Genomic DNA, 26,458 nt, shown 5'->3' on the forward strand with positions numbered 1-26,458 from the left:
ACTTCGTGAGATATTTGGTCCGGTCACGATCAATGGACTACCCTGTATATTACTTTGCAAGTCAAAATCCCTTTTCTCAGTACATACTAATTGTACAGGGACGAATGAGGTATCGTTAGAAAGGTTTTTTAACCCGCTTCTGACATTGTGTGATATCATGTGTCGATACCATCCTACTGACGTTTTAAAGTTGCCAACAGAATTGCAAGATTCCATCAATTTCCGTCAGACAGCATTAGCAGTCTTTTGGGATCTGGTGGACCCAATGGTGCGCTTGTGCTGAGTCACACCTGCAGCAGCTCCGTACCACAAGCGCCCTCTGCTGTCGTGGTATAAGATGTCCAGTGGCAGCAGTGCAGCCATTCGCACTCGGAGCCTCTTCACTGCGAGGTGGTATGCAGGTGCCACCTGGTCGCAGTCCAGACAGCCTCGTCCATGTTGCTATTGTACCAGCTGGACTACCGAGCGAGGTGGCGCAGTGGCTAGCACACTGACTCGCATTCGGGAGGACGACGGTCCAATCCCGCGTCCGGCCGTCCTGATTTAGGTTTTCCGTGATTTCCCTAAATTACTCCAGGCAAATGCCGGGATGGTTCCTTTGAAAGGGCGCGGCCGACTTCTTTCCCCGTCCTTCCCTAATCCGATGAGACCGATGACCACGCTGTCTGGTCTCCTCCCCCAAACAACTAACCAACCAACCAGCTGGACTCTGTTTCTTGTTGCGTTATTTGTAATGAATTTTCATATGTTTGGAGAAATAGAAGTTAAAACTCTTCTATTTACTGTGTTAACTTGTTCACTAATCATATCTACTCCTGTCCAGCTTTCCTACAACTCTGTAGCCGACCTCTCTATACAATTGTGTACGCCTGCCGGGGTGACCGAGCGGTTATAGACGCTTCAATCTGGAACCGCGCGACCGTTACGGTCGCAGGTTCGAATCCTGCCTCGGTCATGAATGTGAGTGATGTCCTTAGGATAGTTAGGTTTAAGTAGTTCTAAGTTCTAGTGGACTGATGACCTCAGATGTTAAGTCCCATAGTGCTCAGAGCCATTTGAACCATTTGAACAACTGTGTACAAAGTCATACACAACACATTGCATACCGACTTTTCCCCAACACTTCTAATTTGTGAAAGATTTTAACATCAAAGAGACATTTAACTATCATAGACAAAAGGTTATCATAGATGCCCAGCATCATTCCAGTATTTTGCGAAGCTTCTTGTTATTCACGAATAAGAGACTACCTTTCGTATTATCTCATTACAAATACACGTGTTACTTGTTTTAAATTACTTGTGAAATTGATACTTTGTATGCAGCTTTATGATAGATAATACCTGTTACTACTGTGGTAGTTCTTAATATTTGCCCATTGTTGAAGTTGAATTTTCTAAACCAATATACACTACTGGCCATTAAAATTGCTATACCAAGAACAAATGCAGATGATAAACGGGTATTCATGGGACAAATGTATTATACTAGAACTGACATGTGATTAAATTTTCACGCAATTTGAGTGCATAGATCCTGAGAAATCAGTACCCATAACCTCTGTCCGTAATAATGGCATTGAGTCAAACAAAGCTTGGATGGCGTGTACAGGTACAGCTTCAACACGATACCACAGTTCATCAAGAGTAGTGACTGGCGTATAGTGACGAGCCAGTTGCTCGGCCACCATTGACCGGACGTTTTCAATTGGTGAGAGATGTGGAGAATGTGCTGGCCAGGGCAGCAGTCGAAAATTTTCTGTATCCAGAAAGGTCCGTACAGGACCTGCATCATGCGGTCGTGCATTATCCTGCTGAAATGTAGGTGTTTCGCAGGAATCGAATGAAGGATAGAGCCACGGGTCGTAGCACATCTTAAATGTAATGTCTACTGTTCAAAGTGCCGTCAATGCGAAGATGAGGTGACCGAGACGTGTAACCAATGACACCCCATACCATCACGGCGGGTGATACGCCAGTATGACGATTACGAATACACGGTTCCAACTTGCGTTCACCGCGATGTCACCAAAAACGGATGCGAACATCATGATGCTGTAAACTGAACCCGGATTCATCGGAAAAAATAACGTTTTGCCATTCGTGCACCAGGTTCGTCGTCGAGTACAGCATCGCAGGCGCTCCTGTCTGTGATGCAGCGTCAAGGGTAACCGCAGCCATGGTCTCCGAGCTGATAGTCCATGCTGCTGCAAACGTCGTCGAACTGTTCGTGCAGATGGTTGTTGTATTGCAAACGTCCCCATCTGTTGACTCAGGGATCGAGACGTGGCTACACGATCCGTTACAGCCATGTGGATAAGATGCCTGTCATCTCGACTGCTAGTGATACGAGGCCGTTGGGATCCAGCACGGCGTTCCGTATTACCCTCCTGAAAGCACCGATTCCGTATTGTGTTAACAGTCATTGGATCTCGACTAACGCGAGCAGCAATGTCGCGATACAATAAACCGCAATCGCGATAGGCAACAGTCCGACCTTTATCAAAGTCGGAAACCTGATACTACGCATTTCTCCTCCTTAGACGAGGCATCACAACAACGTTTCACCAGGCAATGCCGGTCAACTGCTGTTTGTGTATGAGAAATCGGTTGGAAACTTTCCTCATGTCAGCGCGTTGTAGGTGTCGCCGTCGGCGCCAACCTTGTGTGAATGCTCTGAAAAGCTAATCATTTGCATATCACAGCATCTTCTTCCTGTCGGTTAAATTTCGCGTCTGTAACACGTCATCTTCGTGGTGTCGCAATTTTAATGGCAAGTAGTGTATTTTTATCAAATATTATCAGCAGTACGGGCTATAAAAACGGACACGGTAATTGTTGAAACGTAGCAGTTTAGTCTTATTCCTTCCGTTGACACCGTAATTCAAACAAAACATTATTAAGTGGTAACTTTTTTCGTTTGAAGAGCTGGAATGCAGTTCAAGAATTATTGTCTTTCGTTCGTACCGACATATTAGTCGTACTCTGCCGCGTAGATTTGCCGCACAATGAAGTTTCAAATTGAATTTTTTTACGTGGTTTAATACTTTTTGATACTCTAAACGTTTTACAGGGCCCATCGTGTTCAGTAAAACGTTGTAGATCCTCCCACGCAGCATGAAGACAAGGTGGTGGCGAGGGCGTGCTTGCTGCCTGTGGCACGTCGAAATGCGCTGGCGGCCGGGCTGCGACTGGAAGCCGCGCTCGCTCCCTCCTCTCGCTCTGTTTACCTCTCTCTACTCCGCGCTACCTGCCTCGGTTTTGGTGAACGGCCCTAGTATACGTGGACCGAGAAGGTATTAAGCACGTGGTGATAATGTTTTGGCACACAGTTGCACATTGCTTACTCCTGCACAGTACTTGGTCGCGAAGAAGAGAACGTAGGACAAATTAGAGGGATGGAAGCTCGTCCTGGGACGGTTCTACCCACTCACCATCCGCAGCTGTACAAGGGGAGGGCGGAAGGTACCCCGGGCTGGCAGAGCCCAGCCCACTGCAGAGGCCCCCCCAGTGCGCACTTGGCAGCCGCGAGGCCGCACGCCAGCCGTTGTTCCGCTTGGCAGGCGCCCCTATATAGGCAAGCCCGCTCGGCTCGGCCCCCTCACACCTCTGCCGCCGCCATGGGCTTTGGTCCCGAGACACAGCAGCCGCAGTACGAGGGAGGTGAGTGCGCTCGTGCTCTGCCTTTAGGCCCCCGTGAACGATCGAACATTTCACCGAAGCTAACTGTGCTTGCCAAATATTGTACGGTGCAGTTTGGCGTGTTTGCGAGAATTTTTGATTGACAGAAAGCTTGACGAGATGGCGGACGTTGTTTATGTCGGCGTTTTGCCGCATACGTTTAGTGTAAATTGTTTTATAACAATTTGTCTCACTGTATCGTGAGTTTCTACTAATACGAAAACTACGATCAAGTATAAAAACAAAATAGCACTGACAATTGCCAAAGTGGTAGAGGTAGCACGTCTTTCCCAGCCATATATTACGCGTGGACAAAATTAGTATATTATGCATACACAATCGGAAGGAAGGAAATAAAAAGAAATCTAAGTTCTCTGGTTCTTCCATGGACGAGGTGGGTTATATGATCCCACGTTGCTGCATTTTAGTGACCTGTCGTTGGAGGACCACGCAGAAGAGAGTAAATTTTCGCGTACTTGTGTATCCTGTCTCAGTGTGAAGGTGAAGTAAAGCTAAACAACTTATTAAACGTTTCACTGTCAAAAAATGGTTCAAATGGGTCTGAGCAATATGGGAGTCAACTGCTGTGGTCATCAGTCCCCTAGAACTTAGAACTACTTAAACATAACTAACCTAAGGACATCACACACATCCATGCCCGAGGCAGGATTCGAACCTGCGACCGTAGCAGCAGCGCGGCTCCGGACTGGAGCGCCTAGAACCGCACGGCCACCGCGGCCGGCGTTTCACTGTCCATCCGCAGGAAGTTGAAGGTATAGTTGGTTCTGGTGAAATTGGTTCTGAATAAAATATTTCCATTAACAGGTTTCCAGTTGTACCGGGTGATCAAAAAGTCAGTATAAATTTGAAAACTGAATAAATCACGGAATAATGTAGATAGAGAGGTACAAATTTACATACATGCTTGGAATGACATGGGGTCTTATTAGAACCAAAAAAGTACAAAAGTTCAAAAATGTCCGACAGATGCCGCTTCATCTCTTCAGAATAGCAATAATTAGCATACCAAAGTAAGACAAAGCAAAGATGATGTTCTTTACAGGAAATGCTCAATATGTCCACCATCATTCCTCAACAATAGCTGTAGTCGAGGAATAATGTTGTGAACAACACTGTAAAGCATTGTCCGGAGTTATGGTGAGGCATTGGCGTCGGATGTTGTCTTTCAGCATCCCTAGAGACGTCGGTCGATCACGATACACTTGCGACTTCAGGTAACCCCAAAGCCAATAATCGCCCGTACTGAGGTCTCGGGACCTGCGAGGCCAAGCATGACGAAAGTGGCGGCTGAGCACACGATCATCACCAAACGACGCTCCAAGAGATCCTTGACGCGTCTAGCAATATGGGGTGGAGCGCCATCCTGCATAAACATCGTACGTTCCAGCAGGTGTTTATCAGCCAGGCTGGGGATGATGCGATTCTGTAATATATCGGCATACCTCTCACCCGTCACGGTAGCAGCTACTGACGTTTTGCTGTCCAGCGCCATCTGTCGGACATTTTGTGAAATTTTTTTCTTGGTTCTAATGAAACCCCATGTCATCACAAGCATGTGTGTCAATTTTTACCTCTCTATCTACATTATTCCGTGGTTTATTAAGTTTTCAAATTTATACTGACTTTTTGACCACCCGGTATATTTCTCATTTTAAATCATTCCCTGGACCAGCGTCTTGTTTCCCTCTTCACTAAACACAGTGCCAGAGGCAACGTTAAGGGTACTTTATCTGCAATTGTAGCCATTCCCTCTGGTGCCGAAATACTGCAAACACGAAAAGTGTCTGCTTCAAAAGTAAGTTTAAACTGACGAGCTTTCTTAGTGCGAGTACGGGCTTGTCTGACACATCCGTGGCTAGATGAGGCCGAACTTGACAGGCAGTTTCCTCTTTTAGGAGGGACTTAATAATTTTTAAAAATTTTCATTGTCCATTCGAAGAAAGTTGATGTAATCATATGGTTCTGAGAGTTCTGCATATTTTCATGGGAAAAATCTATTTTCAGCCTTTCTCTGGTCCAGAGTTGTTTTTTTCTTCCTCTTCGATACAATATGACTTGGACAGGATTTGTGATTGGTGTAAAGAATGACAACTAACTCTAAATATAGATAAATGTAAATTAATGCAGATGACTAGGAAAAAGAATCCTGTAATGTTTGAATACTCCATTAGTAGTGTAGCGCTTGACACAGTCACGTAGATTAAATATTTGGGCGTAACACTGCAGAGAGATATGAAGTGGGACAAGCATGTAATGGCAGTTGTGGGGAAGGCGGATGGTCGTCTTCGGTTCATTGGTAGAATTTTGTGAAGATGTGGTTCATCTGTAAAAGAGACCGCTTATAGAACACTAATACGACCTATTCTCGAGTACTGCTCGAGCGTTTGGGATCCGTATCAGGTCGGATTGAGGGAGGACATAGAAGCAATTCAGAGGTTGGCTGCTAGATTTGTTACTGGTAGGTTTGATCATAACGCGAATGTTACGGAAATGCTCCAGGAACTCGGGTGGGAGTGTCTAGAGGAAAGGAGGCGTTCTTTTCGTGAATCGCTACTGAGGAAATTTAGAGAAACGGCATTTGAGGCTGACTGCAGTACAATTTTACTGCCGCCAACTTACATTTTGCGGAAAGACCACAAAGATAAGATAAGAGAGATTAGGGCTCGTACAGAGACATATAGGCAGTCATTTTTCCCTCGTTCTGTTTGGGAGTGGAACAGGGAGAGAAGATGCTAGCCACGCACCGTATGGTGGATTGCGGAGTATGTATGTAGATGTAGATGTGAGCACAGTGTCGAAGTCAACACCAGGACTGCATTGTCTCCACTTGTGGTCGTTCTCACTACTCTCAAAACACAAACGAACACGAAAAGCGTCTGCTCCAAAGTCATACTAAACTGACACATTGTTTGAACATGTATGGGCTTGCTTGGCGAATTCTTAGCCAGATAAGAATTATTTTGTCAGACACGCTTTTGTCGTTTACGGGGGCCTCTACGTGCAATCTACATTCTGTCTTGGCAGTTGCAACAGCAGTAACACTTGGAAGTACAAAATCAGAACCTATGGACTGGGATACACGGGAGCATGTTTTGCTTTCCACCAGTTTAATACTCTCAGGTCGTTTCCGCAGAATTCTTTACGCTATGAACGAATTTTTACTGTGTGATAGTTCTTTGCGAGTACTTTCTGTAAGTCTATCTGTGAACGCTGAGAGATCACCCTCCACGAGATTTTTCTGTCGTAGTTCTGTCGAAGGAAGATGTTGCGATGGACGACGGTCGGGCTGCAGTTGCACTTTCAACGGTTTCAGTGCCAAAGAAAAAACGTAAACAGTCGTGTTCGTGTTGAGAAGAGAACGGATTAGGGGGTGCGATGACCTCGGAGCATGCAAGAGTATTACTGTAAAGGTTGTGATGGAAAATCCACGACAATATCGAAATTTGACGAGAATTAATTCGTAGAAGATGGAAGAAATACTCTTTGTAATTGGACCCAATATTGCCAATGTAGATAATACAGTGCGTTTATAAGTGAATATCGGGGTTTTAACGCTTAATAATAGTTATTACATTAAACTTACAGTTATAAATGATATGTAAAATGAAAGAGCAGCTCAAACAATTTTACAAAGAACCTGTTCAATGTGAGCAGCATTTGTGACACGGCACACATCAAGTCTATAGCCGAGCGCTGGATAGGCCGCAAGGGGCCCAATTACAGGGCTTGCTTTGCATGGCCCCCACGTTCACCGACCTAACGCCATCCGATTTTTTTCTTTTGAGGCTTCATCAAGGATCGTGTGTACGTGCCTCCGCTAACAGCAGACCTCCCTGAATTAAGAAACCGGATTGAAGCAGCTGTTGCTACAATCACTGAAGACACACTTATCAACGTTTAGGAAGAACTCGGCCATAGACTTGACGTGTGCCGTGTGAAAAATGGTGCTGACATTGAACATTTATAAGGTTCTTGGTAAAACTGTATGAGTTGCTATTTCATTTGACATATCGTTTATAACTGTAAGATTAATATAATAAATATCATAAAGTGTTAAAAGCCCGATATTCATTTATAAACACCCTGTACTATACGAAAATCCATTACTGTTAAAGACAGACTGATTATGACACTAATATTTATAGCATCAGTCACATTCTTTCTCTTTAATATTTGGTAAGGTAACAATTACGATGAAATAACGTTGTACTACATTCATCTCAGCTCACACGGACGCTCGAAGGCCAAACAGCGCCGATATGTGATAAATGAAGCATTTGCAGACGCACATTTACTTGAACGTTTTTACTCGTATTGACTTAAGGAAACACTCGTAACATCTGTTCTTTAGCAACCAACGTAATACCATAACGAATATATACCACTTGAAACAAAATTAAAGATACGACTGTATTGCTTAGAGCTAAAATTCGAATTATCTGAGGTCCAAAACGATTGCTTTCACACACGACTTGACGTGTTTCTCTATGTTAATTGATCTATGTTCTAAAACTACTTTTCTCGATTCCTTTAATCGTGGGCATTTTGTCAATTTTCTTCTCCAGCGGTGTTAAATACTGCAACCATTTCGGCCAACAAATTTTCTTGTTATCCCATTTCTGTGGTAAAGTAACTGTACATTCCATAAAGCTGGTCATTCCTCGTACAAACTAATTAAATGCACGAATTCGTCCTGAGTCCACTTGCTGGCAGCTTTCTTCGTTACTTTTTTTGTTGGCACACCGCTGACATCGCTCACAGGGCGTACCCATCAAGACAGCAGTCTCAGCTGCTCTGACCGTGGTGCCACAGAGCGCCTCATAACCAATGTCCTGAATCAAATTCCAAGCCTCTCCGCAATGTCTGGTCAAGTCAGGGTACGGGACTGTTAGCGGTGAGCCGTCCGTCGGGTGGGAACGTTGAGCTCGGCGGCCTCCTCGCTGCTGTTTGGGGGGAGTGCGCCGCGTGCCGGCTGCGGGTTTCACCCCCTCACTGCCCTCACCGCCGTCCAACACATCGACGGCACCGCACCACGCCACACCCGTTACAGTCACCTACGCTTAACAATTACACCTGCATCATACCCAACGCTCGTACTTCTTGAAGGAAAAGTGGCTAAGGATAGAAGTCTCTCCGTCCGAACAGACCTTGGGAGGTCCTACGGCACCGACCGGCCGCCGTGTCATCCTCGGTCCACTGGCGTCACTGGATGCGGATATGGAGGGGCAGATGGTCAGCACACCACTCTCCCGGCCGTATGTCAGTTTCCGAGACCGGAGCCGCTACTTCTCAATCGAGTAGCTCCTCAGTTTGCTTCACAAGGGCTGAATGTACCACGCTTGCCAACAGCGCTCGGTAGACCGTATGGTCACCCATCCAAGTGCTAGCCCAGCCCGACAGCGCTTAACGTCGGTGACCTGACGAGAATCGGTGTTACCAATGCAGCAAGGCCGTTGCCGACAGGATATAGGAAGGATAGAAACACTTCCCAGTTCAGGTGACTGAAGCTGCTGTACAACATTGTTTCACTCTATTAACGCATTGTATATTCCAAAGTAATGATTCGTAGACGCATCGACACGTAGCCTTCTCCCCATTTGTTACACATGCTGAAATATAAAAGAATTTTTAAAGTTTTTAAAAATGGTTTAAAAAATTGTATCATGTTATTCGGTTGACCCTAAAAACGAAGTTCCACGTTATTATGACAGGTCAGGTAACTGTGTTACACTTCGAAGTGACAGAGATTCGTGACACTATTTTTCAAAATAGTCACCACCTGTCGGTAAAAAACGCTCGGAAAGGCGAACCGATCGTTCGACAATAGAAACCTGCTCTTCGGTCACGGAGCCATTCGGGAACCGCTGTGTCAACATTGTCGTCGCAGGACAATCTATTTTCAGCGACACATTCTATCAGGTCGTGGAGAAAATGGAAATCGAAAAGACTGAAGCAAAGTTCGCAGTGTGCGTACCGTGTGGCTTTTTGTTTTGTCGTGTGCGAGGGCAGTCCCTCTGCTTAATTTGCCATGTCTTTCGTTCCTTTTGGCGTTGCGTGGCAATGACAGTGCTGCGCAGTACGAATCGGCGTTAACGGTTACTCCCTTTCGGTGTTATGCTGCCTGCTGCCTGTATGCTTTGTAGTGTGGTCCTGGTGTCGTCCCTTTTATATAAAGGGTGTTCGGAAGTTCCTGTTACAAACTTCTAGGAATTGCAGAGGGGAGTTAGTACACAATATTTATAGAACGCATGTTCGGAAACGTACTCTTTCCGCTCTACGACTGTTCTGATGTTCAACTCTTTCACCTCCGCTTGAGGAATTGAATTAGACGTGACGCAATACAGTTATCAGGTAACAATTACTTAAGCACGTTTGTCTGTATTAACACTTAAAAATTACGTGTTCGCATTGTTCCAAAACAAAAACGAACCCAGCGTACTAGAACAGTACTGATGCATTACAACAGCGGCTCGATGTGGCGACCTCCAACGTTGTTACAGACACTGTACCTACGAAGCATGTTCCGGCAGACACTGTGCATCCCACCCGCTGTCTCTCCAGTTTCCAGTGCACTGGACAGAACTCGTGCGAGCAGATCGTCTTCTGGCACTACTGGAGTCTCGTAAACTAAACTTCGCGTGCGACGCAACATGAGGTGACCGTCTGATGCAGTACGCGTCACTTTGTCCACCCTACTGCACACCAGGACAAGCTGCTCTGACACTTTCCAGCAGACGCGGACGTGCTACACCTGTCAACTGAAACCGTCGTAGAACGGAAGGAGCACGTTTCCGGAAATGGGTTTCTATTGAAAATATTATATACTCACTACCCTCTACAGATCCTAGAAATTTGCAACGGGAATTTCCGAACACACTGTATACTGTTTTGCTTGGGCGGTAGTAGAATATGCAGGAGAGTGGTAGAAACGTGCACCAGTACTACGAGTCATTTTGTTGCCGCTATGACAGAACGGATCGTTAGGTTAGAAAGTTGGGGAATGAGAACGCTATAAGATGTAGGCAGAGGTACTGCCAGCCGAAAAACAACAGATACTAGGACAAACTGAAGAAGTGAACATTATATCGAGTGTACCCACTCCTTCTATCGACTCTGCAATAGAAAACTGGATTTCGCCTTTTTCTGGCAAGGCAATGGAGCACAAAACCACATTACTCAAAGAAGTTCCAGGTGCAGTGGAACTGGGCGGTTGGTCTGACGAAGTTTGCCTGCGTATGACCAATTTGACTTTGAGTGGAGAAGCTATCGCATACGTGACTTGCCACGAGACCTTACGGTACGCGCACACATTCGAAGAAGTGGCTGAGGCGTTACAACAGTGATACTGTAAGCAGAACAATACTCAGTTCTTCGTGGAGAGGTTCAATACTTTGATGCAGAAGTATAATGAATCCGTTCAGTCTCTCCCGGATATGATGTGAAAGATCCCAACATTCACACGTACGAGCTAACACAGAATGAGGAAGTAAGTGTAGAACTACGCTGAGAAGCTGAAAATAGGGTTCTCGATGTACTCTTGCGCGGCATTCCTGCTGAAATGTTGCGTGAGGTTAGGATAGAGAATCCATCTTAGCCGCAGCTATCACGATTGTCAGCGCAGTTGGAAGAAAATGGTTCAAATGGCTCTGAGCACTATGGGACTTAACATCTATGGTCATCAGTCCCCTAGAACTTAGAACTACTTAAACCTAACTAACCTAAGGACAGCACACAACACCCAGCCATCACGAGGCAGAGAAAATCCCTGACCCCGCCGGGAATCGAACCCGGGAACCCGGGCGTGGGAAGCGAGAACGCTACCGCACGACCACGAGATGCGCAGTTGGAAGAGACAGATGTAGCGACTAGGAGGCGTAGCGACCGCTGGTTGCTGGCCTCGGTGATAAATGTCACAGGCGTGTGCGTGGGGGCCATATCTAACAACACTTGTCTGCAGACGGAATATTACGAATGTGGCTAGTCGGTCGTATCTTCGTAAGGCACAGGAGTGTCAGAGTAGCAAACAGGGAAATAGGAATCAGTATAAAGTGTTCATTAAACGCAGACAGAAACATGTCAGCAGTTGAAAAACTTTTCTGATAAAGTGTAGCACTGCGCGAGTCCGTGCACAGATGGAATGCTGCTTGTGTAGTTTTGTTGGTGGCAAGGAAAATAGGTTTTTGGTAGATACAGCGTCACATGTATTAGTAGACGCGCCACTTCTCTTGGGTTGAAAGAAACCGTAGCCTCCGCGTTACAGGTTATGTGGAGCCGGTAATAATGATACAAGATCATTGGGGACAACACTACTCAAGTGTAGCGCTGGAGTTAAGACTTTCGCCTAGCACATGGACGTGCTGCCACAAGTTGGTGAAGTGTGTTATGCAATTCTCCGACTTGGTTTCGTAACTAACCACCGCGCTAAAATCGACAGTTCGCAGCCTACAGCTGAGCTTGGAGGCCATTTTCGCTGCGTGATACCGCCGCAAGAGGCAATGGCATAGCACATACCTTTCATGAAGATGGTGCCATCTGCTCTGTGTACACACAAGCTGCACATGGGTTTCTATGATAACATACTGTCAGAACAGGAAAATTAGTTTCGGTTTCTGTAGGTAAGAACTAACCTCAGGGGATTGATCCACTTGAAACAGAGAACATTCGGATACAACACACTGTTTCGTATGCGGAAGCATAGCGTGCATAGCTAACGTGAGTAGGGAATGTATGGTTCTGGTTAGCCAAGACAGTTTCGGTACGGACGGTGCGAGTCTAACGAAGATATAGGTAGGTCATGCACTGACCACGGCTACATGCATACTGTCGAGGATTCTGCATTACAATACGAAGTGGCGTATCTACAGGACAGTGACTGGAGAACTATGGAATTACTGCTGTTACTTGCAACCCGAGTTACTCAACCCTGTACAGCCACGGGGAATAATGCTCCATGTTATAGGAAGTCGTATCGTATGCCAAAGCAATTCCAGCCACTCATGGAAAAATTCATCTGCCGACAGCTGTCAGAAGCCGTCATAGAAGCCAGTGATTGTCGCTAACCGTCACATGTAGTCCTGGTTCTCAAAAATCAACAGGTCGCACCAAGAAATATCTCTTTTGTTACGGCTATAGATACTTGAAAGTTCGAAACATCACTGACATCTATCCACTACCTAATATGATGGAGGAACTTTATAATTTAAGTACATACAAGTATTTCACGATGACTCATTTGCAAGGCGGTTACCACTAGATGGAGGTAGTCCCAGAAGACAGCCGTAAAACAGTTTCTGCGGTCCGATGGTGGCATTTTCAATATTGCAGGCTGCCATCTGGGCTTAAAAATGCACCAGAGACACGTCAGAGATTGCTATATTGGTTTTTGCGTAGCTGAAAACCTAGAAAACTCGATGATGATACAGTTTTTTCAGAAGATATTAATGAACATGCAAAATGGTTGGAATAAGTATTAAGTAGACTACCAACAGTGCATCTTACGCTAAGTTTTGATGCAAGTAATTTGTACAAATTCAGGTTAAGTACTTGGGCCATATTGCTAGTGGAGGGGGTGTATGAGTCGATCCTTGTTTGGTGGCAGCAATTTCAACGCCTCAAAAAACGAAGAAATTACAGTCATGTCTGGACCTCTTAACCATTACCCTAAATTCGTCAAAAATTTTGCACAAATCGCTCAACCACTAATCATTTGCTTAAAAGCGGTTTTATATTTCAATGGTCGCTAGAATATGAATCTGCATTTCAGGAATTGAAGAACACGTTGATCGAAGACCTGATACTGGTTTCCCCCGATTTTGACAAGGAATTTGCTGTGGTGCTAGAAATAGTGCTCTTGGATGCATTCTCAGTCAGAACACAGTAAAGAGCACCCGGTAACGTATGCGTCTTAGCAGCATAAAAGAGCAGAATGCTACAAGAGACATGACAATATGACAGTGTACCTAGTACCCCCGAGTGCGCAGCAATTTCAGTTTTACAAATAGGGCTAGTCCTGTTGAATTTCACTGGTCATTACATACTACTTGCTAATGTAGTTGCAGTGATCTAATTAGTTAACTCAGAAAGTTTATTCATTGTGAAATATTATTAACTGAGGAGGTTAAAACAATATGACCTTACATTTTCAGTGAGCGGTAGGAAATACACTCCTGGAAATTGAAATAAGAACACCGTGAATTCATTGTCCCAGGAAGGGGAAACTTTATTGACACATTCCTGGGGTCAGATACATCACATGATCACACTGACAGAACCACAGGCACATAGACACAGGCAACAGAGCATGCACAATGTCGGCACTAGTACAGTGTATATCCACCTTTCGCAGCAATGCAGGCTGCTATTCTCCCATGGAGACGATCGTAGAGATGCTGGATGTAGTCCTGTGGAACGGCTTGCCATGCCATTTCCACCTGGCGCCTCAGTTGGACCAGCGTTCGTGCTGGACGTGCAGACCGCGTGAGACGACGCTTCATCCAGTCCCAAACATGCTCAATGGGGGACAGATCCGGAGATCTTGCTGGCCAGGGTAGTTGACTTACACCATCCAGAGCACGTTGGGTGGCACGGGATACATGCGGACGTGCATTGTCCTGTTGGAACAGCAAGTTCCCTTGCCGGTCTAGGAATGGTAGAACGATGGGTTCGATGACGGTTTGGATGTACCGTGCACTATTCAGTGTCCCCTCGACGATCACCAGTGGTGTATGGCCAGTGTAGGAGATCGCTCCCCACACCATGATGCCGGGTGTTGGCCCTGTGTGCCTCGGTCGTATGCAGTCCTGATTGTGGCGCTCACCTGCACGGCGCCAAACACGCATACGACCATCATTGGCACCAAGGCAGAAGCGACTCTCATCGCTGAAGACGACACGTCTCCATTCGTCCCTCCATTCACGCCTGTCGCGACACCACTGGAGGCGGGCTGCACGATGTTGGGGCGTGAGCGGAAGACGGCCTAACGGTGTGCGGGACCGTAGCCCAGCTTCATGGAGACGGTTGCGAATGGTCCTCGCCGATACCCCAGGAGCAACAGTGTCCCTAATTTGCTGGGAAGTGGCGGTACGGTCCCCTACGGCACTGCGTAGGATCCTACGGTCTTGGCGTGCATCCGTGCGTCGCTGCGGTCCGGTCCCAGGTCGACGGGCACGTGCACCTTCCGCCGACCACTGGCGACAACATCGATGTACTGTGGAGACCTCACGCCCCACGTGTTGAGCAATTCGGCGGTACGTCCACCCGGCCTCCCGCATGCCCACTATACGCCCTCGCTCAAAGTCCGTCAACTGCACATACGGTTCACGTCCACGCTGTCGCGGCATGCTACCAGTGTTAAAGACTGCGATGGAGCTCCGTATGCCACGGCAAACTGGCTGACACTGACGGCGGCGGTGCACAAATGCTGCGCAGCTAGCGCCATTCGACGGCCAACACTGCGGTTCCTGGTGTGTCCGCTGTGCCATGCGTGTGATCATTGCTTGTACAGCCCTCTCGCAGTGTCCGGAGCAAGTATGGTGGGTCTGACACACCGGTGTCGATGTGTTCTTTTTTCCATTTCCAGGAGTGTATATTTCGACATAATAACGCTTGCTATTTGAAAGACCGAGAGAGGTGGCGCAGTAATTAGCACACTGTACTCGCATTCGGGAGGACGACGGTTCAAACCCGCGTCCTGCCATCCTAATTACGGTTTTCCGTATTTTCCTAAATCGCTTCAGACAAATACTGGAATGTTTCCTTCGGAAGGGGACGGCCGACTTCATTCCCTAAACCGATGGGACCGATGACCTTGCAGTTTGGTTCCCTCTCTCTAACCAACCAACCATTTGAAAGTATATACCGGGTGATCAAAAAGTTAGTATAAATTTTAAAACTTAATAAACCACGGAATAATGTAGATAGAGAGGTAAAAATTGACACACATGCTTGGAATGACATGGGGTTTTGTTAAAACAAAAAACAAAAAAAACATCCCATATTGCTAGACGCGTGAAAGATCTCTTGCGCGCGTCGTTTGGTGATGATCGTGTGCTCAGCCGCCACTTTCGTCATGCTTGGCCTCCCAGGTCCCCAGACCTTTGTTGGGGTTACCTGGAGTCGCAAGTGTATCGTGATCGACCGCCATCTCTAGGGATGCTGAAAGACAACATCCGACGCCAATGCCTCACCATAACTCCGGACATGCTTTACAGTGCTGTTCACAACATTATTTCTCGACTGCAGCTATTGTTGAGGAATGATGGTGGACATATTGAGCATCTCCTGTAAAGAACATCATCTTTGCTTTGTCTTACTTTGTTATGCTAATTATTGCAATTCTGATCAGATGAAGCGCCATGTGTCGGACATTTTTTGAACATTTGTTTTTTTTTGGTTCTAATAAAACCCCATGTCATTCCAAGCATGTGTGGGTGAATTTGTACCTCTCTATCTACATTATTCCGTGATTTATTCAGTTTTCAAATTTATACTGACTTTTTGATCACCCAGTATATATCTCCAGCTTTTCCGTAAGGTACCTAAGACTGCATGAAACTAATTATCTTCCGAACTAATTATCATTGAAACTTTAGACCATTGCTTACTTCAATTAGAAACTATGTTAAAATTTCTGTTAGATTATGAAATTTGGCATTATGATTTAGTTCATATATTTTTATGGTCCACTTGACGTGCAGGATTTGTTAATTAACTCGCTAATTATAAAGTTCAATATTTTGAGGGTCGCAAAATATTTTATTTAAGTGGCTGCCTTCGATAATGAGTAGTGTAAAATGTATCGTTCGTAGATGAGACTATATATAGGCGTAGCACGTGTGAGATGAGGCAGTCAGCGGCAGAAGGTGCAGCGAGCAGCACGTGTGTCTCTTGTCGTGAGCAGTGTGCCGTAGTCCGGTAACGAACATTCTGAAATATTCGCATACACTGCTTACAGTTCGTTTTCTTTAATTCGTGACTTCCGAGACAGTTATTACTATTTAATTCCGAATGAGATCTTATTAGAGGAACGCAGTTTCTATTGAGTCCCGTGAACAATGACTGAGTAACAGATCAGTGTTGACGGGTTTACTGATTATTTTTGTGCACTATCTTAATTGTTTCGAGTTCCTTAAATGTGTACGAGGACAGTGACTTGGTGAGCTGATAAGTTAATTATTTTCCAGCACTGTACTGAGCTGTGTGATCACTGCATCAGGACAATTTAACCGTCTATGAACTACCGTATAGTAGGTAACAATTTGCTTTTCTTTAATTCGAACTTTAATTTTTTTAATTCGACCTGAAATTTAATTCGACCTGAAACTAGCCATATCAGTGATTACATTACATAAAGATTGTAACTAAAGTGGTTTTAACTCTGCCTCTGTAGAACTAACATCTTTCAGCCATTTAATAATTTTTTCATTATGTGGGGCGACAGTCATAATATATTTCTTTAAAGTCAGTACCGCCATTGCACTGTTTTTTATTTGCAGTGTTACATTTACACTATCATGGTTTCGGCTTTAAAGTGCCATTATCAATTGTTTTAATGTTATACAGTGCCTAAGATGGCATACTGTCGTATTTAAAATACGCAATGTGTCTAATAGTGTATTTTTAAATAGCACAGTATGCCATCTTAGGCATTAAAACACTTGATAATGGCCGAAATCATGATCATGTAAATGTAACACTGCAAATAAAAAACAGTCTAATGGCGGTACTGACTTTAAAGAAATCTTGCAGCCAGTTTTGGAGCCACCACAGTTACCGAGCAGAACAGAAGGGTCTCATGCAGAAGGAAGCGAGTTTGTTCAAACCGGAACTCCAAGTACTAGTAATTGTGCACGCAACGAGGCTTCATCTGGAACAGGGCGAGCAACTGCATCCGGCTAACGATCTTCGTCAGCTGCGTCACACCCAAAACTCGTAATTCAGAAGAACTAGGGGGGGGGGGGGGGGCGGGGGGCTTCGATCTGCGTCTTTTAATTCCTGCCACACCTCCCACTCGCCCACAGGTGAGCGGTCATGCTCAGTAGAGGCGGTAACTGGAGTGGTCCCGGAAGTGGAGCAGTTGGAGGATGCGAGGGACGTGCTGGAGGTACGGCGCACCCCCCCGCTGTGGTGCAGCAGCCTCCAGCAGCGTGACTGGAGCCAGCACCGCTTGGGGCTGCAATCGATGGGTCACCAACTGAGCTCGCGTCTGAACGCAGCAACCATAGTGCCTGTCCGTACTAAAGACCGCGCAACTATAGACTGGACAGCAAAAAAAACCTCAGGACTGTAGCTACTGGGTTCAGAAGTACGCAATAAATTTAAGATTTTAGACTAAAATGCACACAGTAACTAAATCTATAAGTTCCTTGTAGTTATAAGAAGCTCATTACAACCCGGAAACGAAATCCTGGATTCTGACGCGCTACTGATGAAACAGAAGCTGCTGCCCTACTGCCGTGTTTGCCTATATACACTCTCTGCTAGGGGAGCCAGCCGCGCGTCCACTACCTCCCGCCTACGCCTACGCCTACGCCTCCGCCTACGCCCCCCTGTGTGTGTGTGCCCGCAGGCCCGCTGCCGTGGTGCGGCGTGCTGCAGAGCCCGCAGCACCTGCTGTTCCAGCTGGCCAACGCCTGCTTCGTCATCTCCTACGCGGCGCCCAGCAGCCCCTACGGCGTGCTCTTCATGCACTCCGCGCTCATACTCGGTAAGTGTGCCTTTAATCAGCGTCCATTCAGTGGCGGGAGATGTAAACGCTACACCAACGTGTGGACATTCGTAAGAAACACACACTGTTTATAATATGCACCAAATTCACAACTCTGAAGATACGGCAATGAAATTCTGTACTACGTTTTACATGGAATTAACACAAGCGCTGTTGGCTCCTTAGATTATACAGGGTGGTCCATTGATCGTGACCGGGCCAAATATCTCACGAAATAAGTGTCAAACGAAAAAACGACAAAGAACGAAACTTGTCTAGTTTGAAGGGGGAAACCAGATGGCGCTGTGGTTGTCCCGCTAGATGGCGCTGCCATAGGTCAAACGAATATCAGCTGCGTTTCTAAAAATAGGAACCCTCATTTTTTATTGCATATTCGTGTAGTACGTAAAGAACTATGAATGTTTTAGCTGGATCACTTTTTCGCTTTGTGATAGATGGCGCTGTAATAGTTACAAACGTATAAGTATGTGGTGTCACGTAACATTCCGTCAGTGCGGACGGCATTTGCTTCGTGATACATTACCCGTGTTAAAATGGACCGTTTGCCAAGTGCGGAAAAGGTCGATATCATGTTGATGTATGGCTATTGTGATCAAAATGCCCAACGGGCGTGTGCTATCTATGCTGCTCGGTATCCTGGACGACAGCATCCAAGTGTCCCGACCGTTCTCCAGATAGTTACGTTATTTAAGGAAACATAAAGTATTCAGCCACATGTGAAACGTCAACCACGACCTGCAACAAATCATGATGCTCAAGTAGGTGTTTTAGCTGCTGTCGCGGCTAATCCGCACGTCAGTAGCAGACAAACGCGCGAGAATCGGGAATCTCAAAAACGTCCGTGTTGAGAATGCTACATCAACATCGGTTGCACGCGTACCGTATTTCTATGTACCAGGAATTGCATGGCGACGACTTTGAACGTCGTGTACTGTTCTGCCACTGGGCACAAGAGAAATTACGTGACGATGACAAATTTTTGCTTTCGTTCTATGTAGCAACAAAACGTCATTCACCAACCAACAGCGGTAACGTAAACCGGCATAATATGCACTATTGGGCAACGGAAAATCCACGGTGGCTGCGACAAGTGGAACATCAGCGACCTTGGCGGGTTTATGTATGGTGCGGCATTGTAGGAAGAAGGACAATTGGCCCCCATTTTATCGATGGCAATCTAAATGGTGCGATGTATGCTGATTTCCTACGTAATGTTCTATCGATGTTACTACAAGATGTTTCACTGCATGACAGAATGGCGATGTACTTCCAACACGACGGATGTCCGGCGCGTAGCTCGCGTGCGGTTGAAGCAGTATTGAGTAGCATATTTCATGACAGGTGGATTGGTCGTCGAAGCACCGTACCATGGCCCGCACGTTCACCGGATCTGACGTCCCCGGATTTCTTTCCGTGGGGAAAGTTGAAGGATATTTCCTATCGTGATCCACCGACAACGCCTGACAACATGCGTCAGCGCATTTTCAATGCATGTGCGAACATTACGGAAGGCGAACTACTCGCTGTTGAGAGGAATTTCGTTACACCTATTGCCAAATGCAATAAGGTTGAGGGACATCATTTTGAGCGTTTATTGCATTAATGTGGTATTTACAGGTAATCACGCTGTAACAGCATGCGTTCTCAGAAATGATAAGTTCACAAAGGTACATGTATCACATTGGAACAACCGAAATAAAATGTTTAAACGTACCTACGTTCTGTATTTTAATTTAAAAAACCTACCTGTTACCAACTGTTCGTCTAAAATTGTGAGCCATATGTTTGTGACTATTACAGCGCCATCTTCAAGCTAGACAAGTTTCGTTCTTTGCAGTTTTTTCGTTTGACGCTTGTATCGTGAGATATTTGGCTCAGTCACTATCACTGGACCAACCACCCTGTATATATTTCACTCTGTTTATGGAATTTAAAAATTTTATTTTCAAGAAATAATATACGCACCTCTTTCTCAGAAAGTATTGGAGAGGTTCGCCCTGTTTAATCCCTTTGCATATAATAACCTTCTCTCACGAGTTTTTTTAAAAATATATCGAATAGTATAATTTTAATTATGTTTTAATTATTATTCCGCAAGTATAAGGGGCATTCAAATGAAACCTGGTCACTAGTGTAAAGTAACGGTAACGATTTTATTAACTCAAAAATGTACTTATACACAGTACACATACTCAAAAATAGTCGCCAAAACTGTTGGAACATTTACCGAATTGCGACACTAGCCGGTCGATTCCATCCTTGAAGAATCTAGTAGTCTGCTGTCGGATCCTGGCCTGGATCCAGTCACACATTTCGTCGTCCGTTGCAAATCGATTTCCGCGCATAGCTTGTTTTAGAGGTCCAAACACATGAAAGTCACACGGTGAAGGGTCGGGACTGTATGGTGGATGTTCCAGTTTTTCCCCCCGAAACTGTTGCACTGCCGTCTTCACCGCATTGGCCGTGTGTGGGCGGACATTATCGCTCAGGGGCATAACTTCATTGGACAACATGCCTCAGCGTTTCGATTTGATGGCTCGTCTGAGATACTGTACAGTACCTTGATAACGCTGAGCACTGATCGTGGTTCCCCGTTCCAGGATCTCGACAAGCAGTGGGCCAGACCTGGGGTGCACGGCGTTTGATTTCTTTGGAGTGGTGAAGTCGCATGTTTCCACAGCTTGCACTGACGCTTGCTTTCAGGTTCAAAATGGTAACACCATGTTTCGTCACCTGTGACAATAAGCGACAGAAAGCCGTATTCCTCCTCATGATAACGTTGCAGATGACTCAAATACAGCGCCATTCGGGTATTTCGCTGTTCGGCGGTCAGTTGGTGGGGAATCCACTGCGCACAGATTTTTCGAAAGTTCAAATGTTGATGCGCTATGGTTTGGTCGGTGCCCACGCTAATACCCAGTAATCGATAGATCTCGTCCACGGTGATTCTGCGGTTGTTCCTACTTACTCGCCTAAATCTTCGGTAGTGGACGACCTTCTCTTCGGCGTGAAACCACACTGGCGCTACGCAACATTAAACGGTGCACACGCGTCCGTCTCTCTACCAATAGATGGCGCCACCATACCCGCAGTCACGTGGTGCCACCTTACGTGTAAGGCAGAGGTAAACGCACTGACCAGGTTTCATTTGAATGAATCTCATATGACAAAATTCGTACAAAATTCCAAGCGCTTTGCAGCATATCTTAGCTTACATTCAGAATTTCAAAATTTATTCTTGTGACAACACTTACTGTTTTTGTAGAAATAAGTGTACAAAATGTCATAATTGCATCCTTCATTTACTCTGAGGAAAAAAGACGCTAAGTTCAGCCTAACTTTTTATCTTACGTCACCTCTTCAGAAGGCCCCAGATTTGTACTCAGGATCCTCTTCCCTTCTGTTTCTTGTTTTTTGCCTTCTTTTCTTTATCAGGTCTTCAACTGAGCTGAGAGGCGCTGTAAATCTATTTTTTTGATGTCTTGAGTGAAATTTCGTATCTTAAAGCCCATTGTCTCTAATAGCTTCATCCACTCTACATTCCCATCAACAAATACAAGAACATTATAAGAAGCTACTCTGATGACTGTGGCAAATGGCCGGTCGTTGTGGGCGAGCGGTTCTAGGCGCTTCAGTCCGGAACCGCGCAGCTGCTACGGTCGCCGGTTCGAATCCTGCCTCGGGCACGGATGTGTTTGATGTCCTTAGTTTAGTTAGGTTTAAGTAGTTCTAAGTCTAGGGGACTGATGACCTCAGATGTTAAGTCCCATACTACTCAGAGCCATTTGAACCATTTTGTGGCAAATAAAAATATGATTTTAGGGCTTCGTTTCCAAATGTGACTTTAGAGACTTATTTGGGTTTTGCCATGAACACACATTTTTTTTTAGAAGTTTAAGATCGGCTAGAAACCTGTAAGTAGGCTATGACGGGAGACAATTTGGAAGGCTCTCCTTGTGAAAGGAGGCGTTGTTACTCCTCTGAGCTTGTAGATATTTAGACCAGCTAATGTGACACAGATGTTCATCTGTTGACACCATATGGAAATTTGTAGCCCATAGTGCACTTTTCGTGTCACTGACACGAGGTAGGTTCCGTATTATATAGCCTTGCCATAATACACTTGAAGAATGCGTAATGTCCTCTTTGTGCATCTGTTGTGTCCACCAAAGCTCTTTCCATCTTCCAACGGAACAGATATGCAGAAGATCTATAAAGCCAAAGAGTTCATATGCTTGTATTGAAGTATTGCTTCGAAACGTGGGTTTGGCAGGAAGGGCACGTCACCCACTTAATTATTTTTCAGGCATTTTCGGTGCGATTTCATCACTGAAACTTTTGTGACGTATAAGGGTTCTCTCAATAAATAAAAAAGCAAATCGAAAATTAACATGTTCGGTCAATTTCATCAACGTTCTCCTTTAATGAGTTAGGTGTAACAGCTGTCTAGAAATATTCAAATTTTTATCAATACAGAAACTGTGCATAATCTCAGAATAAAGAAGTGCGATGCCATTCTGCACTAAAATGAGTCTCTAAACATATAAGCTTGGGATTAAAAAAGCGTTGCTGTGTATCTGGAAAATGCACTTCCACATTACGCCAACAATACACCTGCAATACTGTGAGAAATACGCAAGTTTCTGTGCAACCACTTCTTAGGTTTGTAGAATGGAAGTTGTTTCTGATAAGCGTAGAGACAATGGAACCAGCAGTAGCTGGCCTTCTTCACAGACAGCTGGAACACATCCCACCACTCTCTGCCAAGTACTGTCCTCCTACGTTGCGTTCCCCAAACTACGGGCAGTATGTACAGTTGGAGAGTCACGCTCATTCCCCGCAGGGTGGTTGTCGGTCAGACTGCACTTGCTACCTCAGATTCGATAACAATAATTGCTTCAGTTGGGACCGTTAACCTCCATACCTTCTCTCTGCCCTCTGTGCTGTAGGGTGCTGCACTGTCGCCGCGTCAGCGCCTGACCGGTAGGACTGTGGAACAGGCTGAAATGAGGCTCGATCAAAAACCGCACAATTTACCTCTGAGCCCACCCGCTTCTGTCCTTGTGTGTCTACCGCTCTCTGATCATCTACCCAATCCGACTCAACTGTATCTTGACATCAGTCAGGAACCAGCAGAGCTTTGTTCTTTGTTTTGCTTTAAGGGCACAAAAGCAACTAAGGTCATAAGCGCCCATGTCAGGACCTTAGAACACTAATTCGAAAAAGGAGTAAAAAACAGCTACACGTGAAGCCCAATCGATGGGAGGAAGGAGAGCTGAAAACAAGAACTTCTTCTTGCAAGTCAGCTAATATGCTGACATCCAACAATTTCCATATTAACAAGCATTCCGTTTTAATAGGGAACCCTGGAAGCGGTGCAAGTGAAAATGGGCTCCCTCGCAATTTGAAGCGCCATTCCATACGTCGTGACTGTGTGTCATACATACGACAAAAGAATATAAAAATTGCAATGGCCGGAAAGAATGACTCGAATGAAGCCATGCTACGAAGGTGTGTAGCACAATGAATCAGAAACTAATCACATTAACACGTCACACCAGAATCACCATAGACAGGGGGAGCCAGCGAACCAGCAGGAAAGGTGCGTGCTTGGAGGAGTGATTCTGAACAATGGTTTGTGCAAAGAGAGCGCGAGATTGTTGAAAAACTCGCTTGACGCGACCATTAGTTCTAGACAAAAAAAATGAATAGGACCTTTCCTGTGGGAAATTTAATATAGTTTAATTTTGTACTGCGACACGTTTTCACTGGAGGATGAGGTTTTCGAGTTATTCAAGAAAAACGTACAAAAGTGATATTAAATGTCTTCTATCTCGGAAACCATTCGGAATAGGGCATACGGCCAAATGAAGCTCTTTGTTTAGAATCACTAATACTGTCGCCCCTCAAAGCAACTAGCAGATCAGTTATTAATAATAGCTTTTACGAAACAAATTAGAGGCAATCAACACGTGGCCCTTTTTAAGACAATATCAAATGTACTTATTGGAGATTTCAATACTTAAGAAACAAATTACAATCTGGAGGTGATTTTAAAAGGTGTCACATATAATGTTCCCCCCCCCCTTTTTTTAAAGGCAATAATCAATAACATGAAAGTGATATACAAGCACACCAGTTCGTTACGGACCCAAATAACACAAGGAGCACAACAAGCTAATTAATGCAATTGATTCCCAAGCAATTAAACCCTTCCTTTTTTTTTACATATATATAAAATAGGTTCAATAACCACCAAACGGGCAGTGACGCCAGGCTGCCGTGGGCAAAAGGTGACTTAACTTAAAATGCCAGAAGCAGCAGACCAGCCGTCCAAAACAACACCTAAACGCCGGGGCCCAGCCGTGAGTCACTTCCCCTTAGACGGCACGTCACAGCTTCGCCGCTCCCGCACACCCCAACTCGCAGAAACTGGAACACAAACAGACCGCAGAAAACACGGCAAAGAACAAGCAAACATCAATTAATATAAGAGATCAATAAATAATAATATAAGTTTTAAAAGAACCAATAAGTGCTTTCAATAAAACGACTTAAATTTTGCAGCAGTATCAATGCTGCAAACATTTAAACTAAGACTTGAACACAAATGCAATGTTATAAAATAGTATCAGACTTTAAGGCCGACAATGTGTACAAAGATGAAATGGAAATAATTTGAAGATAATATTATTTTATTCAAATGCACAACATCACCACAAACTAGGTTTGGTGCACTTTGATTTCCTTGCATAAGTCTGCAATGTAACTCCCAATATGCAGAAAATTACAACTAGAGTGTGACCTAATATCTTCAATACCTTACAGTTACTACATCTTTTGGAGATGCTGATTTCCTTAAAGGGAGTCGTGACTGCTGGTTCAAAATGGATCAAATGGCTCTGAGCACTATGGGACTCAACATCTGAGGTCATCAGTACCCTAGAACTCAGAACTACTTAAACCTAACTAACCTAAGGACACCACACACATCCATGCCCGAGGCAGGATTCGAGCGCGACCGTAGCGGTCGCGCAGTTCCAGATTGAAACACCTAGAACCGCTCGGCCACAACTGCTGGTCTCCATGCGATCACACACCTTGCCGGCTGCTCTTACTTCAACAACACATACCCCTACATTAGGGCAACCTACCAACCAACAAGTGACAGTCGCTACAACGCAAATGGTTCCACGAAACGGAGGCAGCAAAACCACTTACACTTCCGATGGAGAGCGTTGTTCGAGATGGCCTCGAGGAAATGGTCTGTCCGCGAAAACAGGCACCAAAGCAATGCGACGAGCAGGGCCCGGAGCTGACGTCAGGCAGGTGCGCCACAAACTCGCGACTGTCCTGCTAGGTAGAAACAAAGAATGAACATCTATACCAACAGCACAGTACGTGTAAACTTGTACTCATGTTGGTTGTAAATAAGCTGGAAAACAGTAATACTAGACAAAGCGGCAGACAAGTTTACTTCCACATCTCCTTAAGCTGGCTTCTCCGATCCCAAGTTCCCTACCTCAAATTATTCAGAGGAGGATTCTCGATGTCCTATTACATTTTTTCACACTCTTATGGAAACACCCTGTATTTGTAATACTAAATGTGTCTGTGTGTGTGTGTGTGTGTGTGTGCATAGAGTGGAGTGGAATGTAATGTTTGTGTTGTGTGATGATGGTGGGGGAAAGGAGAGGGTGGAACCCGACGTCGGTACGCAGCTTACTCCCACAAGGGGGCCCCCAAGCTTAACGCGCCCATCCGACTGACGCATCACCATAAACAGTGTCGCGTGCACTTGCTTAGTGAGTCACTGCCAGAGGTTTGGTGCTGAAAACACCACACTCGCTCAAAGTCTGTAAGGGATTCCCAGCGAAGCATCTGCAGCGCTGTCGACACAACCTCTGCACCATGTGCGAGGGCAGTGTTCTGCAGCAGAATGTTGCCGCCCGACGCCATTTTTGGTAGTCTGCACTTCGTGCCTCGCTTCAGTTACTGCAACGTGTCCATTGCCGCTATGCGTTAACTGAGG

General features: G+C 45.3%; 1 protein-coding gene across 1 annotated transcript in view; it reads left to right on the forward strand.

The window, feature by feature from the left end:
- Positions 1-3,619: 3,619 nt before the first annotated feature.
- Positions 3,620-26,458, forward strand: part of LOC124545532 (popeye domain-containing protein 3-like) — a 124,386-nt gene continuing 101,547 nt past the window's right edge. Inside the window, exons 1-2 of the mRNA XM_047124479.1 lie at positions 3,620-3,662; positions 18,268-18,405. Of these exons, the coding sequence (XP_046980435.1) occupies positions 3,620-3,662; positions 18,268-18,405 (181 nt within the window). The remainder of the gene's footprint in view (positions 3,663-18,267; positions 18,406-26,458) is intronic.

Source organism: Schistocerca americana, chromosome 8 (genome assembly GCF_021461395.2).
Source record: "Schistocerca americana isolate TAMUIC-IGC-003095 chromosome 8, iqSchAmer2.1, whole genome shotgun sequence".
NCBI lineage: Eukaryota > Metazoa > Arthropoda > Insecta > Orthoptera > Acrididae > Schistocerca > Schistocerca americana.